At 48.9% G+C, this 20,478-nt stretch overlaps 1 protein-coding gene across 1 annotated transcript; it reads right to left on the minus strand.

The window, feature by feature from the left end:
* Positions 1 to 874: 874 nt before the first annotated feature.
* Positions 875 to 19,802, minus strand: LOC144508397 (guanylate-binding protein 7-like). Its single transcript, XM_078236275.1, has 9 exons — positions 19,628 to 19,802; positions 18,527 to 18,654; positions 11,907 to 12,016; positions 10,726 to 10,919; positions 7,515 to 7,754; positions 5,829 to 6,109; positions 4,824 to 5,036; positions 3,215 to 3,317; positions 875 to 1,419 (listed from the first exon to the last, which is right to left on the minus strand). The coding sequence occupies exons 1-9, from the start codon at positions 19,800 to 19,802 to the stop codon at positions 1,028 to 1,030; spliced, it is 1,836 nt and encodes a 611-aa protein (XP_078092401.1). The 3' UTR covers positions 875 to 1,027.
* Between the last annotated feature and the right edge of the window lie 676 nt (positions 19,803 to 20,478).

Raw genomic sequence — 20,478 nt, forward strand, 5'->3', positions numbered from 1 at the left:
TGAAACTATTGCGTGACTCAGATATATTCCAGTGAGCAAAACAATAAAAAGGGGATAATTCAAGGTGGTTAAAAAAGGATATATTCAACGGAAACAAAAATGTAGCAACGATTAGAAGGTAAAGCATCGGGTGACATTTACAAACAAACTGACTGCAGCAGATCACAAGCAAGTTATAGAAGAGCTATTTTAATATATAAAAGGAGGAAGAGACACGCCAAAGTGAAGATAGACCCCCGAGAGAATGGGACAGGGGAGTAATTTTAGGGAACCAGGATTTGGCAGTGGAGTTCAATCAATATTTTGCGTCAGTCTTCATGGTTCAAGACACTAAAAGCGTTTCAAAAACAGTAAATAATCAAAGTCAAAAGACAGGGGGTGGCATGGATGTTGTACAAAACAAATACAATATGAAATGATAGGGAAACTAATGGTCTTCAGAGCTGATCGGTCGTTTTAATCGTAGTATATTAAAGCGTTTTCATTAACAAAGGATACAATGCCAGTAATCTTCCAGGGGAGACCAAGTCGGTTAGGAATGTATTTAAACTAAAAATGTATTTAAATAGAAACATCTAACAGGATTATAAAAGGCAGTTCCGGAAACAATGTTGCAGATTGAGGGAGACTTCAGAACTAGGAGTAAACATTTTTAGAACTGTGGTGAATGTCTTCACCCAGAGAGTTGCACATATGCGAAATTCACTGCCACAAAGGTAGTTAGGCCAACTCTTTTTGGGATTAAAAAAGTGACACGGGAAGTCGATCAAGATATTGATTTTGATGATCAAAATTAATGTTTTTTCCCCTGTAGCTGAGGAATGCTAAACCATGGAATTGACCTTGAATTAATTGAACAATTAATTGAACAGTTCATTATCAAGAATAAACTTTATTTCATACCAACCATATAAAGCCATTTTACCGACATTACAACTGCTGCTGCCATTATAACCACGTGCAAGGTAACACTTGAAATAATTTCTCTTCAAATCTTCAACTACTTGAACAGGATTCTCCGAGTGGACTAATCAGCCTCACCAATTAAACTAGTGGCAAAAGCTCTTGCTGCATTGAATATAGAGCGGAGGATGCCCATAAAATCTAGAATCCCCACAAGGCCACCTGTCCACGTCTGCTGCTCCTGAGCCTTAAGTTGTTGAATTTGTTCTTCTATCAGCTCGGCTTTCTCCTGGAAACCCTTCTCCAATACCGCCTTCTGCTCGGCCATCAGGCTTTCCAACGCCTGTTCTTGCTCCTTTAACATGTCCTCTCTCTCTTCTGCGATTTTAATCCTCATCTGACGAAGGTTTTCCTCATTGGTTCTTCTCTCGTCCTCCCTCAATTGCTTCAAGCAGAAGAGTTCCTCTTCCCGAGCCTTGTTCACCTGTTCCATCAGGGTCGCCTTCTCTGCTTCACCTTTTGAGAGGGGAAAATAATATGGTAAACAATGCCAAGGTCCCTTCACCAATCGCCCCCATGCTGGCAATGCCTCCTTTTCACATTTTAATCATATGCCTGAACCGCTCCATCATCACACTCTTGAACACCTCCGTAGTGTCCTCCAGCCAGCCACCCTGACCTCGACATTCAACCTGTAGCCGATTGTGCATCTTCAATACAATCACAGCCTCCACTGCCTATTTCTACTTGTCTCGGCCTCATACTTCAAATTTACCACAAGCAAGACCTCTGGCTTCTAGCCGTCAGTTGGTCTTTTGGTCACTTACATCTATGGAGGACCGAGGTTGAGAGCTCTCTTTCCTAATAGTCCGTCAATTTATTACATTTCATTTCACGCCGTACGCCAGTAAAATGTCCCGTCAGTTCATTGACCCTTCTGCGGCTGGGCCCAGCTTTTCCTCCTGCATTTCAGTCCATCAAAAAGTAATATCAATAAGTCATTAAATGAGGGTTTGAGCAGCCTGGGGGTCATTATCCCCGCTATCAATTTAATATATTTCTGCATCCTCCAAGACTTGAAATCCCTCAGCACTTCAATAGGCCCGAATCCCGAATATAAGTTGAACAACTAAGACAGTTTCCCCAATATAAAAATCCAGTTAATGCGCCGAGCAGCTTGCCCCAGACTGTTGCCTACCTCAATTAGTGCTTCTTGCAGCGACAACCCGTCACCAATACACTGCTTCGTATACTCAGATTTAATAATTTGAGTGACAACCACCTCTGCCCTTGTACTCAGACAATGAGATTGCAGCATTTGAAAGGAGTGGCGAAATGGAGTGTCAATTTTAGCGCACAGTAACAGAGGATCCTGGGAGTGCGGGGAGGTAATATTAATCTCACAAACGGAGGCTGCCCAACATGGATCGAAAACATTGAGATTATATTGTGCGCCTTGTCCCGAGTGTTGAAAAGTTTGTTAGCCGGTACAAGGGGGACGGTATAATTTTAACTAGTATGCAGAGGGGTACGAGGAAGGATTCCTTTAATTAATGCACCATTTCAGAGAACGGAAATGGTCAATGTTACAGAAAAGAAATGCAATGTGCATTTCAAGCATGTAAACCTCTTGAAGCACGGCGATTGTCTCGCATGGACCCAAGGCCTTCTGGACCGCCACCACCAACATCCAACATAATACCCTCATCAACTCCATCAGGAGCTCGTGTCAGGAAACAACGCTCCTGTCTGACAAACCCGTGCTAAGACCATTATATTCCCACATTAGAACTTTGAAGACGTCAACTGCATTTTCGAATCATTCTCAAGCCGGGGGGGGGGGGGGGGGGCAAGTGGAACAGCCCGAGGGGCTCCATAGCGGGATGCGACTCAATTCTTACCCAAGTCGATTCCGATTGATAAGAGATGCTATCACAGGTCTGCCACTTAATGACAGGAGTTATGCTCCAGAAATCTGGGAGACTCCACTGTCAGAACATGCATGACCACAAATCTGTCAAAACGCTTCATCCAAGACATCGATCAGGATTATCAACGTTTTGAGCGCAACTTCTAGATAGAAAAGGGGATAAATATTATTCGCTACGTTGGGAATTAGCCAGGCTAAAGACAGAAGTGCCTCAACTTTCCGTATTTTACAATAAAAAGCAATGACACCACAAGCGATAGAACAGTCCACCTTAACCAATAATGATCTATAGGGACTGACATTAACAGAAAATATGAGATGAAATTCTGCTGTTGAAACTGCTAACACATTTCAATAGCTGGATATAGAATCTCTCCTTACTGGCCAATAATTTCTCAGCTTGTGACAGCTTCTTCTCTGCTTGCAATATTGTGCCCGCCTCCACCTGCTTCCTCTTCAGAAAATCTGCAAGGACCACTTCCGCCTGCAAATGAAGCAAACGAGGAATTTCAGTAATGCTGATGCAAGACACACTGGGATGGTAATCCATGTAGCAGGTCATGAAGAAAGTTAAATCCTATGAAAGTCATGGGACATTCATGCATTAATTGCGGACTCGGTAAAGAGATTTTAGATTGTGAGCCGAGCGCTAGTATTTCACGCGTTATGTTTCAGGAATTATTTTGCCTTCAGGCCGCAAGCCTTAAAAGAATTTAATGCCTGCTTGGAGGGGTAAATTTACCGGAAAGAAGAAAGCAGAACTGCCCATCTTTGACAGGGATGGGCTGCTTGAAGAGATATTAAACACATTGCTCTCCCCAGGTCAAATGCATTAGATGAGGAATCGCACGGAAGCAGCAACACCAATAGAATACAAACCCGAAGCGGCCAAGAGGTGCCGTGTTTATAAACATTCCGTTCTAAAGAGCAAAAACGCAGGAGTACAGTTACAACAAAGGATGCAATTGTGCATTACTGCATACCGTGGCTTAAGATGCATGTCAAAGGCAAGGCTATTGAAAAGACATCAGGTCAGGGATTTCACTTTTTAGAGGAAAGGTTAGACCTCTTCCACCAGAAGAGTGATTCTGCCATTGGTTCTTTGGCGTTCAAAATGATTGGTATTAAAATGGGAGATTTTTTTTTTTTAAATCAGCCTCAGAAAGGTGACGAGCAATGCATCAATACAGATCAAAAATGTAGTCAGGAAAGCCCATCCACTTCGTAGGAACATCGAATCCTTACAGAACAGACTATTTGACCCATCGAGTCTGCACCTACTCTCCGATTGAGGGGCTTATCCAGGTCTTCTGCCCACAAGGCACGACTGCCCCATGGCTAATCCATCTAACCTATACACTTTGGGACAAAAGGGAGAATTCAACACGGCCAATCGAATTAACCTGCAGAACTTTGGACTGTGAGCAAATCGGAGGGCCCGGAGGAAAAGCACAGACACGTGGAAACGCCACAAAATTGAATGGAGTTTCCTGGCCTCGGGAGGCCATTGTGACACCCATTGCATCCTTTAGACATGGAGTTCGCTTTAAAAGTCCACCACATCGCCCACCTTTTGGAGTGGAAGCAGGAGTATTCGACGTTTTTATTTATATTGAGAGGCATACCATCTCTGCCCTATTCGGACTTCCACAATTTCATTCGGAAACCGAGTCTCAAGATGTAAAGCTTACAACAGCCCACCTTTCTCAAACGGTAAACTCAATTTTTAAAAAAGATCTTCCATCGCACAAACAATTCATTTAGTGATTTGAAAGGAAATACACCAGGCACCCTTCTTGGTCCAAGGAAGGATTGTTCCCAATTATCCGAAACTCAATATCCAAAAGATTGAGGAAATTGAAACTACCTTCTTTTCACATAGCAACTCCAATTTCCCGAGCAGATCACGGTCACGCTAGCTCTCCCCCACAGGGAACTGACGAATCAATTTTCCAAATTTCTAAAAGCGGTGTTTCACCTTGGCTCTTACCTGGATTCCCTTTCCAGGTGCAGACTGGTATTTCGACACCATCGCATTCCTGTCCGCCACGTAGAACTGATAGCCGCCAGCTCGAGTGTAAATCCCTTCCTGCAGTTTCCTCTCCATTTCTACAGAGAGGCTCTGTAGCAGAGCTTGGCACTTCTCCACAGAGAGCTGTTGATTCTTCTGGCACACATCGAGATAGTGATGTGCGAGATCACACTGGGCAGAAAAGGTGATCAACATTAGAAGTAAGAGCCAGATTACACAAAGCTGGACAACTCAATTGCACCAGACGGGATAATCTGGTGGAGTGAACAGCCGAGGGAGATGAATACTGGATAAACAATTGGATATTTGGACGCCAGAGAACTCCCTGATCTTAATGTCAAATATCTTCGCGCGAAAACATCCAAATACAAAGCTTTAGCATCTGACATGCTTTGGAAAGTTCACAAAATAAGCAGAACTGAGCGAGTTAAAATGGTAAGGATTAAAATTATACGAAGAAGCTCATGAACTAGCTATGCCACAACTCGATTTCTGCGCGAATTCTGTTCACCAAATTATAGGAAGGATGTGATTGCACTGGAGGGGGTGTAGAAATATAACAGGATGGGGTGCAAGATCTGAACTATGAGGAAAGACTGGGGTTGTCTTCCTTGGAGCAGCAAAGATTGGCGGGGGCACCTTGGGCGTATGAGATTGAGAGGTGCAAAGATAAGGCGTATTGGAAGGCATTATTTTCCATTAGCAAAGGGGTCAATATCCTGTGGCGTAGACAAAGATTAAGAGGGAGAAGGCTAAAGAAAGGAGATAGGAGTCAGCGACTCACTGCCAGAAAGGATGATTGAAACAAAAATTCAATTTTTAAGTGTTTACATATTCACTGGCGCTGCCGTTACATGCAGGAGAATGTGGCCAAGCGAGGCCACATTGTTGTTTAACGGCGTGGACAAGATGGGCGGAATGATCTCTTGTACTGTAAACAAGTATGAATCTCTGAACGCTTACCACGACTTGTTTTTGGTAATCTTGATGCTGGTCTTTGAATGAGCGCTGCATGAAGACCTCGAGCGCTTCTTTCTCGCACACCCCGTGGATGTCCGAAATTTCCCACGTTTCCATCGGCATTTTCACCAGTTGTTGCTCCATTTGTCGCCTGTAGTGATCCGAGGCCGCTCTTACAGCCGCTGCGTTTTCTATCCTGGCCATCGAAGTCACGGCATCATCCAGGCAGGGAACAGCCCCGCTGGAGATCGCAGAAACGTAGCTGTCTGCTAACATACCCAACACTGGAGAGAAATAAAAACAGATTTCCCGATCCCAAGTCCATTATTTGCATACCGAAGTATAGCTGCAACTATCCATTCCAACTATTGGAACAAAAGCTCCAACAGGGAAGGTTTGAGTCAAGCGTCAAAATGAGCTTTTGATCATTAATAGGAAGGTGGTATTTCCAGACACGAAAGGACAACCTCAGCATTAAACCTGAAGAACCAGAGATGGAAAAACTAGATACCACGAATGTACAACAGTTGGGTTGTGGAACCAAAGTACTGTACTAGAACGATAAGGCAGGATTACTAAAGGGCACGCACAAAGATGGACCAGTTGGTCTCCACGAGGTGTTTAAGGCAGAGATAGAGATCAACAGTTACGGGGAAAATGTGGGAGAATTGAGTTGGTTTAAATTTAAAGTTCATTTATTTGTGTCACAAGTAGGCTTACATTAAGTGCAATTAAGTTAGTGAAAATCCCCTAGTCGCCACACTCCGGCGCCTGTTCGGGTACACTGAGGGAGAGTTTAGTATGGCTAATGCACCTAACCAGCACACTTTACTGATTGCGGGAGGAAACCAGAGCACCCGGAGGAAACCTACGCAGACAACATGCAAACTCCATACAGACTGTAACCCAAGCTGAGAATTGAACCCGGCCCCCTGGCGCTGAGGCAGCAGTGATAAGTTCTCAACTGGGGTGGCAGTGATTATCTGCCGTGATCGAATGGCGGAGCAGAATCGATGGGCCAAATAGCCTAATTCTATGCCTGTATCTCATGGTCTTATGGGGAATAAAATTCTACAGGAGATTTGTTCTTTGGATGTGTGCATCAGCGGCAAGGCGAGCAACAGATAGTGAGTAATATTTTTGAACGGGTTGGTAACAACAGCAATTCCCGCGCTGTGAGGAGCGTCCCACGGTTTAGAACCAGCTCCGCTTGAGGACTGTGGAATGTGACAGTCAGAAATTCGCACGAACGCCATTGGCCAAATCAGGCCAAGGCTGACTCTGGTTCTGGTTTTAACCGGATCTCGTCTCCGCCTGAGTCGGATGGGGCGGCACACTGAACTGAGAATCCTACAGTGGTGTGCACTCACGCGAGGCTGCCCTCCAAGATATCTTCAATTCAGCGAAAATTAACCTGAACCAGAAAATAAATTCACCTCAATTCTACAACAGCAGTGAACGGAATTGCTATCTATTTGAAATTGCATTTAGAATCATAAGCTGGAAGAGCAGTAGGGAACTGGGACCAATTGGATGACCACAAAGAAGAACAATCACGTTATGTCGAGAGGAATTGTTTGTTTCATGTTGGATATTTCTAGATTACATTAAAGGAATCATTCAGGCTGGTCTGTTTGACTACATCCATTGTGACTGTCCATTTAGCATGTTGTTTCTAGCAATACTTACTTCTGCCGGTAATGATGTGACCTCCTTTGAGGCATTTGAGCTGTGATGTTTGATGGATGTAGTTGCAGAACCGTTGGCACTCCTGGACGAAGCTCTGGTCCAGTTTCTGCTCTGGGACATGCGCCACCGTATGCAGATCACGGGCAACCGGCCGTACAAAGACAAAGCATTTCCGCTTGGGAAAGAAGTTTCGGATGCACTGCCTGGGCAAGTTATATTCCATCACCTTTTTGGAATTACCTGTATTCAAACAAAACAACGTCTTACACATCCATGCTGAACTGTTCAAAACTGTGCGGCATCTGAATGTATGCGGCCCAGCTAATTAACCCCAGAGATAAAGGTACAGCCTCAGGTGAAAACCGCTATTGCTGGGTAGAAGGTGTCTGAAAAACTGTGGCTCAAGGCCCAGCAGAAAACTAATTGAAAGCCGCGGGGGGGCAGAACCAATGAGTTTCTTTATTTTGCCCTCGACAGCTATGGTACCCAGGTAGGTGGCTTTGGGTTCAGGAAGATAGAGCTCCTCCGCTTTGGGTTGACTTCGAGGCCAACATGTCTTGTCCATCCCCCCATGTCCTTCAGCTGAAAGACCCACTAAGTTAGAAGATAGATGTGAATCAACAATATCGCGGCGGTGGGTCAAGTCAGATAGCACATTCACGTTTCGGGAGGGATAACATTGATAAGTTAACTTGCTACTCAAAAACAAATGAATTCAATTCCCAGCAGTTGCCTTATTGATTTGAGCATGCCTTCAGATTACTGCTCTGTTGGACTATACCACTGTCTTCGCTGCTCTGGCAGGGACTCGAAACAGTGGCACTGACAACGCTGAGAATGATGGAGTAAGCCGCACCAGTGGGTGTCACATTCGGTTCTCTGTTCCTCCTGGAATGACATTTGAAACCCCCAATTTCTGAGCTTGGAGCGCCCCCTAGCTGAGTAACAGTTGTGTTGTACGTGCCACTATTTTTTGAGGTTCTACCTGTCCCAAGTGTTGCGGAGGATGGGTCTGGCCACATTGCCGCGGAACGCTCCAAGTAGTTGGACCGTACCGCAGCACCTGTCCTTCGTGGAGAAATTCTTCCGGAAACACACCTTTGACCACATGGCTCTCAAGCAGTGGTCAGCACGTAATGTCCTTGAGGCCCTGAGAGAAAAGGAGACGGCAGATCCTGTCGGATGGTTCCCTGAGCGGACTGTCAATGTCATTTGGCAGAATGCCTCATCACCAGAACTCACAAACAAGCACCAAGACCTGGCTTGGCTGGTGGTATGAAGGGCACTCCCCGTCAGATCCTTTATGCATGCCCGGGGTCTCAACCTCACCGCACGCTGCCCTCGAAGCGGCTGCGGGGCTGATGAGACGGTCGCACACCTCCTTGTGGAATGTGCCTTTGCAAAGAAGGTCTGGAACGAGATGCAGTGGTATTTGTCGCGGTTCGTCCCGGGCAGCTCGGTGACGCAGGACTCTGTGCTCTACGGGCTGTTTCCGGGGACGCACACCGAAACAAATATCAACTGCTGCTGGAGGGTCATCAACTCGGTGAAGGACGCGCTTTGGTCCGCCCAAAACTTGATCTTCCAGCTGAAAGAATTGTCCTCGACCGAGTGTTGCAGACTGGCACATTCCAAGGTCCAGGACTACGTGCTCAGGGACGCGCTCAAGCTTGGGGCAGCCGCCGCCAAGGCACAATGGGGAAAGGCCACCGTGTAAAGCGTCTCAACCGAGGCAGACCGAGGGCCGGGTAACTGCAGAATACCCTCGGCCTGCGTAACTGTGTGCCAACCTGAAAAATAACGGCACACAGTAAACTCTGACACATGTATATAGTTTTAAGAAATGAAATGTAACGGAATGTAATGTTTTTCTAAATAAGCACTGTATTGTACTGTAAAAATGATTTTTTGCACTGTTTATGACTTTTGGATCTGTAATTTTGCAATGTTTTATCGGAGAGTTTTTTTTGTGAATAAAGTATATTTTTGAAATAAAAAAACAGCTGTGCTTCTCGGCTTGGCCTTTTGGCTAAGATCAAGTGTATGGACGGCAGCCCATGGTCGGCCGCACTTGGTCGAGGTCATTAGGTTACGCTGAGGCTTCATATGTTTCATATGAAGCAATTTTTAAAAGCGGCATCTCGGCCTTTTGGCTAAGATGCAAATGAGTTCAAGTCTTGGAGGAGGAACCTCCCCCTTCTCCAATCAGCTTGGCTCATATAGATCAGGCCCAGGACAGGGTGGTTTGGTCGCTCGCCCTGTCTTGTCAGCCTGGATCTGAAATGTCTCAACTTGAGACTCTGAATTGGACTTGATTTGATTGAATTGGAAAAGTATAAAAAAACAGCTGTGCTTCTCGGCCTTTTGGCTAAGATCAAGTGTAGTTATGCGGATGCTACACTTGGTTGAGGTCATTGGGTTGCATTTAAGCTTGATTTTAATATGAAGCAATTTTTAAAAGCGGCATCTCAGTCTTTTGGCTAAGATGCAAATGAGATCAAGCCTTGGAGGAGGAAGACCTGTGCCTCCTCCAATCAGCTTGGCTCATGTAGATCAGGCCCAAGACAGGGTAAAGGGTCGCTTGCCCTGTCTTGTCAGCTTGGATCGGAAATGTCTCAACTCGAGACTCTGAATTGGACTTGATTTGATTGAATTGGAAAAGTATAAAAAACAGCTGACAACAACACGGATATTCCCCACAGCACTTAACAGGAAGCTATGTTTTTATAGAAACACTGCTCTCATGGGGTAACAACGGTTCAGTTTAAGGGCCTCCGTCATAGTCTCTTGCATCAGAGGCTCAATATTGGGGTTTGGATTGCATTTTAAGAATGCGCTAGATTGTCAGAACACCAAATGAAATCATTTATTGCTTTATTGGATGTCGCCTAGTTCGAATGCCCTAAACAAGTGGCTTTCTGGACCCCATTACCGGGGAACTACTGTCTGTGGCTCTGAGTGACGTGGATTGGCGCAAGTAACGCCTTCCTAAAGGATTTTATAATATGGATCCATCAGCTTTCACTTGCAGATTTACTCGACATAATTTAATCCATGGGCACCGATTTGATCCCGTTCCGAGATAATTAGACTGGGCCCTTGGAAGTACCTCTACCAACGTTTCACCCGGGAAGTAACGATGTCAAGTGCTTCACAAATTTGAAACGCTCGGGAAAGACAATTGGTTATAGCATCTTGAGAAATGCATTACCTTTCTTCAGCAGCAGAGCGTGTTCCAAGTATTCGTCCTGATTCACCGCTTGGCCCTCGATTTTCAGCTCCAGGCTGAAGTCCCGGACACACCAGACAAAGGTGGGGAAAATCTTCAAATATTCGATTTCATCGTCTTCATGAAAATCCTCATTGGCTTTAACTTTGATCAAATCAGTCAGCTCTGTGACAAAACTGAATTGGTTAAAGAACCAGCATTGACAAGAAAACAAGCCTGTCTTTCCCAGCGTTGGATAAGGAATTTGGCTAACAGGAATTAGACGGACCTTGGTATTTCCACGAGATCATTAAACGGGCTCTCCGTTCAATAGCAAGCGGGATTTGAGACAATATTAATCCGAGCTCAATATCATTGAGATGAATGTATTGTTAACTAATGGTCCCTGGCCTTTCGACGTAATGATTCAGCGCTGTTTCCTTGAGGGTATTTTAGCCAGTCCCCATGCCCCCGACAAGTCTCTCCAATAGATAGCCAATTCCATTTGAAAGTTACTGCCATTATTCCCAATCCTGACCAGCCTTGATATTGCAATATTCTCAAGTCACCTCCAGTTCTTTCAATAATCACACTCTAAAACAGAAATCTTTAAAAGGGTTTTAGTTTAACACCACCACCCCGCCCCTCCCAGGTCTGAGGACAACCATTGGTTTTCTAGTATACTCGCCCCTGGAACTATCCAGTAGTCATTCTAAATCCATCATTCTTACAGCGTGGACCCCGAATTCAACACCATTCTCCAGCTATGGCTAAACTATTTGTCACCAGGCAAGGGTCCCGTTGATAGTGAACCCCGCCTTAGTATCTCACGGGAGAAAAGGATCGACTCCCCCCAAACGCTAACAATTGGAAAGTTTACCAAAGCCCTGAATGGTTAATTCACGGCAAACACGTTTGCCACTTCGATTCAGGCGAAAAGTTCGTTCATTCAACGCTGGTATTCCCAACATGGAGGGAAGCTATGATTCCTTCGAGTGCGTGCCGGGGCAATCTCTGGTAATAGTTCTACAATTAAGCTTTACTTATTGGTCTTGTGCCTGAAATAAGCTCAGCTGCGCACCGGGCCACCACTAACCCACTTAAATGGATTAAAGCCGACACGCTCATTATTCCAATGTTAGACTGCATGATTAACTGAGGATTCGATCCATTCAAAAGGATACTACAGTTTTTCCAAAGCATACTGATCGATTGTACCCATACTGTTGTAGACAAGGGTGCTGCTCAAGAGTACAGCAAGGGCAAAGATCCAACTGTCGTTCTTCTGATCGCCCTGAAGAAAGCAAGCACATTATTCAACAATTCTACTCATATCAGGTAGCTCTTTCGGGTACCAACGTAATAAACGAACTCAAATTAACTCAGGGACAAAGTAAAAGGGGCGGCTCCCCAAAAGGAAGGGGGGAACAGCCCGAACCAAAAACAAAGTCGAAAGGAAACTTAAAACGTCAAACCAAAAGGTGATTATCGGGGTCGATAATACACCCCAGCCCCTGCGGCGCCCAGCGGTCGCGGAAGGCGTCAACCGCGCCTGTGGACACCGCATGCTCCCTCTCCAGAGACACCTGGCCGCGAATGTAGCCGCGGTAGACGGGCAGACAGTCGGGATGGACGGCCCCGTCGATCGCCCGCTGCCTGGACCTATTGATGGCGCGTCTCGCCAGGCCCAGGAGCAGGTTCACGAGGAGGTCGGCATCCCGACCCGCCCCTCTCCGCACCAGGTGCCCGTAGATCAGGAGCGTGGGACTGAAGTGCAAACAAAACATCAATAAGAGGTGTTTGAGGAAACCAAAAAGGGTGTGCAGCCTAAAACACAGAACGTAGACATGGTCCACGGACTCCACGAGGCCACAGAAAGGGCAGTCTCGGGAGCCCGTGTACCGGAAAAACCTACGGTTGCACGGCATTGCTGCGTGCAGCACCCTCCACCCCAGGTCCCCGAGATAATTGGGGGAGATCCCTCCGTAGAGGGACCTCCACTGGGGACCTCCGCCGCCCGGCGGCAACAAGGCCCGCCAAGGTGTATCCGGACGACGGGCGAGGACGCGGTAGTGAAAGGTGTGCAGCAGCAGCCCGTACAGGAAACGCCTCCGCGCGGTGGAAAAGGGCACGGAGGGCATTTCCGCGAGGCGGCACACGCCGCCTCCAGACCGTGTGCGCACTCGGGGCCGAGCACGACCGTCCTAAGGTCTTGGATGGCTTTGGCCGCGCGCCGGACGGTCACCCCCGCGCGCTCAGCCAGCACGTCGGGGCTCATCCAGCCCGCTCCTCCGCCATCCAGCATGTCCCCGATCCTGGTCACCCCGGCGTCCACGGCCCTCCTCTCCGCCAGCCACCTGAAGTCGTAAGGCTGGAGGTGCGGATTCCTGAGCAGCGGCTCTCGCATGAGAGCCGCTACTCCTGACGGGGGAGAGCTGCGTCGCGAGGCGACCGGTGTTCCAGACCGTGAGGAGGTCCTGGTAAAAGACGGACAACTCCCGCAGGGAGGTGGGAATACGCCCCAGGTTGATGTGCAGGAGTTGCACGTCGTAATTGAGGCCGTGCAAGTGGCGGAAAAAATACGTCGCCATCGCACGCCATCGTGGAGGAGGCTCGACGTAAAGGTATCGCTGCAGGGTCTGGAGGCGGAAGGTCGCTACCTGCGTGCGGAGGCACACCAGACCTTGTCCGCCCTCCTCAATCGGGAGATGCAGCACCTCGGCAGCGACCCAGTGCAGTCGGTTGTCCCAGAAAAACCGCACGAGGGCTTTCTGCATATCGGTGACAAAGCCAGGGGGAGGGGTCAAAGTGACCAGCCGGTACCACAGCATGGAGGCAACCAGCTGGTTTATGACGAGAACTCGCACCCTGTAGGACAGCACTCGGAGCAGTCCTGTCCAGCGACCCAGGCGGGCGGAGACTTTGGCCTCCAACTCCTGCCAGGATTCCTCGGCCAGGCAGAGATGGACCCCCAGGTAGAGGAGGTTGGTCCTGCTCCAGGTGAAAGGCCTGAGCTCCTCCGGAAGGGGGTCCGTCTCCCACGGACCGACCAGGAGTCCGGAGCACTTGGCCCAGTTGATCCTGGCGGAGGACGCGGCGGAGTACACCGCCTGGCATTCTCGCATCCTCCGCAGGTCAGCCGGGTCCATGAACACGAGGAGCACGTCGTCGGCGTAAGCAGACAGGACCACCCCTACATCCGGGCCGCGCAGAGTCAAACCCGACAACCTCCTCCGCAAGAGGCGCAGGAATGGCTCCACGCATATAGAATAAAGTTGGCCGGACAAGGGGCAGCCCTGCCGTACTCCTCTCCCAAAGCGAAGGGGCGCCGTCAGGGACCCATTAACCTTAATCAGACACTCTGCGGCAGAGCACAGTAATCGGATCCGGGCGACAAAATGCATCCCGAACCCGAATGCCCACAGAGTTCCGAGCAAATACTCGTGTTCCACCCTGTCGAACGCCTTCTCCTGATCTAAGGACAAGGCGGCGCTCGACAGACCAGCCCTCTGGGAATGGTGGATCAGGTCCCGGACCAGATGGAGGTTATCGTGAATCGATCGGCCCGGGACCGTGTAGGACTGGTCGGGGTGGATCATGTGGTCCAGCACGGACCCAAGGCATGAGGCTAATGCCCTGGCAAAGATTTTATAATCCGTGCTGAGGAGGGAGACCGGGCGCCAGTTTAAGGCACCGGAGATCCCCCTTCTTTGGCAGCAGGGCAATGATGGCCCTGCGCCACGAAAGGGGCATCTCCCCAGTGGCATTGCTCTCCTCCAGGACCCCCGCGTAGTCACCCCCCAGGACGTCCCAGAACGCCCTGAAGAACTCTACCGTCAGCCCGTCCAGCCCCGGGGCCTTGCCCTGACCGAGGCCATTGAGGGCGCCGGTCAGCTCGGCCACGGCGATGGGGGCCTCGAGCTTGCCGATGCCCTCCAGGCTGACTTGCGGAAGGTCCTCCCACAGAAGTCTGCGGGCATCCTCGCTGGACGGATCCGGAGAGAAGAGGGAGGTGTAATAATCCCGGGCGATGGCCTGGATGCCCTCCGGATGTGAGACGGGGGAACCGTCATCGGCCAGCAGCGTAAGGAGCTGCTGATGGTTAGCCCGCCCTTTTTCCAGCGAGAAGAAGGGGGAGCCACGGTCCAGGTCCACCCGGAACTGGAGCCGCGACCTCACGTACGCGCCACGGGACCCGACCAGTTGCAGGTCCCGCAGCGCGCCCTTCTCCCTGTACTCTCGCCGCAGGGCCGGGTCCGCGTCGGGCTGACTGAGACGTGGCTCCAGGTCGAAGAGCTCCTTCTCCAACTCCTTGAGCCTGGATTTCCGCCTCCTCGTCGACCCCCTCGCGTACTCCTGACAGAAGGTACGGACATGAGTCTTGCCCACGTCCCACCATAGCCTCAAGGAGGGGAAGCCTCCCCGCTTCCTTCTCCAGCCGGCCCAGAATCGACGGAACGAGTCCAGGAAGTGCTCGTCCTCCAGCAGCGTGTTGTTGAAGTGCCAGTACGCGGACCCCCCCCCGGACGCGAGGCGGAGCAAACTCCACCCACACCAGGTGGTGGTCCGTGCACGGCCCCTGCCGTATGGAGGCCGACGGCACACCGGACACGTGCGCCCTCGAAATGTAGAGGCGGTCGATTCTGGACGCTCCGCCTCCAGGCTTCACGAAACTGAAAGCTCTGGAGCCAGGATGGAGATGTCTCCAGGCATCCACCAAGTCGTGGGTCCCGAGCGGTCCGGCGCCCGGGGCGTAGACGTTCAGCAAGTGAATGACCATGCCCCCCTCACGGACCGTCAAGTGCAGCAACTGGCCTGGCACCGGCTCCTTGACCCCCAAGATCTCCGGCTGAAAATTCGGGGCCAACAAGATAGCCACCCCGCTAGAAGCGAGAGTGAGGTGGCTCATGGCTATAATCACCTTCATGTCAGTAGCATTGTGCCACCGTCACCACTTATCTAAGTGCGTGGGGGGGCGCTGGTGCAAGACGCACCAGTCCGCTCCCCCTCGAGCCCGTCGAGGAACTCCCGTCCCCGACGCCGCTCTCTTTGTCAGGTCCGACGCGGCCTGGGAGCAGGCCCGTGTGGACAGGACGAGCAGCGCCAGGTCCAACCAACGGTCGAGGACCAGTCGGACGCTGTCAGGGCGACCAGAATGGTCCTCAATGAAAGCCCTGAGTTCCCCAGAGGGGGATGAGGGGCGACTCGGTATGGGGCACGAGGGAGTCCCCCGCCTCGCTACAGGTGGACCCTGAAACGATCCCCGTGCCCACCACCGAGCAGCTTACCTCCTCGGGGCCGTCGCCCTTCGACTCCGAGTCCCCCGCCGCAGGGCGTGCGGCGGGCGGCATGTCATATCAGGTAGCAGTATTTCACCCAGCTGTTCAGTAACCAATCAGTAACGTCAGCAATGCCTACTCCACCAAACTGTTCAAGAACTATGGAATATCATAATGCAATACACATTGCACTCAGCTGTTCAGTCACCAAGGAACTTGCTGATGCAGTGACTAATTCATCCAGCTCTGCAGTGACTAAGGAATCTCGGGGTACAGCGACTATTTCACCCCCTTCTCCAGTAGCGAAGCAATATCATTCAGTAACTCCTCCACTCAGCTGATTAAGCATCACTATGCAATGAAAATTTCACTCAGCTGCTTCGTAACCAAGCAATACCAGGATGCAATGACTCTCTCGTACATCGTACAGGATGTGGAAAAGATTGAAAGGGTGCAGAGGAGATTTACAAGGATGTTGCCTGGATTGAGTGGCATGCCTTATGAGGATAGGCTGAGGGAGCTCGGTCTTTTCTCCTTGGAGAGGTAGGGTGACAGGAGACCTAATCGAGGTATAAAAGATGTTGAGAGGCATAGATCGGGTGGACTCTGGCTTTTTCCCAGGGTGGAAATGGCTGCTACGAGAGGACACAGGTTTAAGGTGCTGGGGGGATAGCTACAGGGGAAATGTTTGGGGGAAGTTTTTCACAGAGGGTGGTGGGCGAGTGGAATCGGCTGCCGTCAGTGGTGGTGGAGGCAAACTCAATAGGGTATTTTAAGAGACTCCTGGATGAGTACATGGGACTTAATAGGATGGAGGGTTATAGGTAGGCCTAAAAGGTAGGGATATGTTCGGCACAACTTGGGCCTGTTTTGTGTTGTAGTGTTTATGTTTATCTGTAGGAACTCCATTCACAAAAATAGATCGGGTTCCAGCAGACATTTACAAGAACGCCCAAATGGCTCCACGGGGGTTAGGGAAATGTTTCAAACGGAAGGACCATTTTGATTTTCAGTCCATTAGTGGTGAAAGCAAATTTGGTGGAGAAAAGGACATCGTCGGCAGAGACAGATTCCAAAATTAATTAGAGCTCATTTAACCGATGGATAAATCGTTGGTCGACGTCCCAGCACGCGCTGCTGGAGCAGAGATCACGTAGGAATCTGCAATAATTCAACCTCAGACCCAACCATGGATATGTCAATTAGGAAGGAGGGAAGAAACCTTGCATAGAAATAAGATTGCTTGGCTTTTCTCAGCTAACTCACGGAGTCATCTTCGTTGAGCGTAATGACATCAAGTACGGTGTCAAGCGGCACGGTGGCAGTGGTTAGCACTGCTGCTTCACAGCGCCAAGGACCCGGGTTCAATTCCAGGATTGAGTCACTATGAAATTTGCACGTTTCTCCCTGCGTGGGTTTGCTCCAGTTTCCTCCCACAGTCCAAAGATGTGTGGGTTAGGTTGATTGGCTTTGCTAAATTGGCTCTTTGTCAGGGGGACTAGCAAGGTACATACGTGGGGCTATGGGGATAGGGCCTGGGTGGAATTGTAGTCGGTGCAGGCTCGATGGGCTAAATCTGCACTGCTGGGATTCAATGATTCGATGATAATCACCGAATGGATCGGTCAAAATTGCAGGAGCAGAAGGATCAAGCCATGGCGGGAGAAATATCGATCATGTTCAGCAATACTGTTGAACAGGAGTGAAGATGTAAAATAATCCCACTGCAATTGATTCCGAACAAAACGATGGACCCAGAGACTGTGGCTCCGCAGTCACCATTTTATTTTCCTAGATCAGCCGATCTACCACCTAAAATACCACTTGAGCACAAGTGCGCAAAAAAACGTACATACTACCAATCCGTTACTTTAACAGTCGTTAAATCCACACTTAGTGCCTAGAAATGCAAGCACTGTCACCATTTTCAGCGAAACCAAGTCATCCATGTAAGCTTGGGGTATGGGCGGGGCCTAGCGATGACAGATCTAGGAAGATCGGAGAAGAGGACAAACTGTTTGATTGTCCAGTCTGTATTACGAAGTGATTGATGGAATGTATGTATAGTTTTAGACGAGAAATACACCGACAGCAGAACAAGAAGCCACTCCAGAAGATTGTGGTGTATTTTTTTGAAGAGTGGCTCTCCTGTCATCTATTTAATATCGTTTTACTTAAACAGGAGAACGGCTGAAACAAGCCACATTCTTTCCGAAATCACTCGGTCGTTAAAAGATTTGCAATTGTAAGATACAAGTTCCAGACTTCCCTGACCAGTGGGATTTTGCAACGAGAATCTCCAGTAGGACAAAGGGACCGAGAGTTTGTTACTTTCTAAACCTTAGCCGTCACCCCACGTCGCCGGAGCAAGTAGCCAAGTGATCAAGCGAAATGCTAAACGCATTCCCGGCCCAAGGAAGGATACGATTTTCAATCCCCAGTTGACTTGGAGTCCTGAGTTAACGAGAATCTACCCCCGCCCGCAGGTGGCAGAGGGCACCCGACTCCCGCAAAATAAACATTACCTTGGATACATCCCCCAGACCTTCAGTATCCAGCAACATCAAGGAATGGTCCGACTTGAGGGGGTGAGGCAAGCACCACATCCAGATCCCTTTGGTATGTGACTGGACGGTCGACCCGAGAGAAAAACCTGACTCGAACACCAATGCGAAAAATAATGAGCACAAAAGGATATTGGGCGAGTGTTGAGACATTTGATACACGGAACAAGCTGAGCAAACTCGCTATAGAATTATCTGTACGGCCCCAAACAGAAAAGTGCCCAGACTGTGTCGGAGGTGGTGGGGAGACACGGTGGCACTGCTGCCTCAGCGCCAGGGACCCGGGTTCAATTCCGGCCTCGGGTCCCTGGAGTTTGCACATTCTTCGTGTCTGCATGGGTTTCCTCCCACAGTCCAAAGATGTGCGGGTTAAGTGGATTGGCTAGGCCTAATTGCCACTTCGTGTCAGGGGGACTAGCCCCAATACATGGGTTTGTGGGGAGAGGGTCTGGGTGGGATTGTGGTCGGTGCAGACTCGATGGGCCGAATGGCTTCCTCCTACACAGTAGGGATTCTACGAGAGTAGACAACCAGACCTATTCATAGGATTTGAGCCGAGTATTCAGTATCTCAGCTTTCCTTACACAGATTGCTGCCGTGATAACCACCTCCTCCCCTGCCCAACAGGAGAACGGTTCCCAATCGTCCTTTGGAAGTGTAATAAAGCGAAAGGGAACTGCGGGGAAGGGGGTTTGACTGCAATAGATATTCTTCTACAAAGGACAAGTTGGAGGGGGTGGGGGAAAACGCAGAAAAGCGGCGGGATGCAGACAGGGAAACTGCAAAAGGCAACAGGAGAATTTGTGGTCGCGATTAACATTCTAACTTTCGACAACTCCAATGAATCTGAACTAGTTACTAGGTCACCATAGTCATGTCTCATTCTGTTCCTGAATTGTCATTATCGATTGATCAGAAGGCAAGGCGAGTTCTACAGAGACGTTATTAAACAAGGAGTTATACTTATTGCCCACACCCTCAAATAAGCGAACCCCACCCATCCCCTGGTCTAACGCCTATTTCCAGCAAGTGTTCAGACGTATCGGGAGATCAAAATCTTACCTTGCATTTTTCCCGCCAGCCAGTTCATTAAGTAAGACTTCCCTGTTCTGTAGAGTCCCACTATCGATACCACCACTACCGGTTCATTGTGACTCGCCAGGAAGTCCAACGCCTCCGGATTCACCCGCAATGAACCGTCCAGGCCGTTCTCAATGAAACACAAGGGGGCAGCCATGAGAGCTGAAGGATCCCTTTCAGACAAGATAGTGCGATAAATTTAATTTTGAATGGGGAACATTCCGTGAAGCGACCGTTTAGTTTGATACTCGCTGTTGGATGAGAAACATTCGTTTGGAAACAAGGGCGACCCGAATTACAGCTCTATAAATTTCTTCGTATCCCAGCCAGTTAAAAACTGACCTGGGCGCTGTAAAGCCCCCATTATAGAAATACAAGTTATGAGTTTCGAATAAGATCAAGTAACTACAACATTGTACAGAATCTCAGTAATAAAATGAAAATAAAGCGACAACTGACATTAAACAGGTTGAAATTAGCCCAACACCCCAAAATGTGTCTGTGCGCTCGGGGGAAAGAGAATTGGAAGTATCTGGGGACAAATACATCGATTGAGACTTCTCAAGTCACTCTCTGAAACTGAAAAAGCGAGTATTCAAATACGTTTCGGCAAAAAAGACACTTTGAGAAAAATCGAAAAAATACGTACTTACATTCAAGGCAAACAGACAGACTTTAAAATAAGGGAATTACAACCTCACTCTTCCCCACCTGAAATGAAAGGCACGGCTTGAGCCCTAGTTCCAGTCAGCTGGAGGGAGTGTAATTCAAAGGTCATTACCACAGGTGAATCCAAGCCGCTCCACCTGTAGTAACTCCAATCAGTTTAGAAA

The sequence above is a fragment of the Mustelus asterias genome, chromosome 20 (assembly GCF_964213995.1).
Source record: "Mustelus asterias chromosome 20, sMusAst1.hap1.1, whole genome shotgun sequence".
Lineage (NCBI taxonomy): Eukaryota > Metazoa > Chordata > Chondrichthyes > Carcharhiniformes > Triakidae > Mustelus > Mustelus asterias.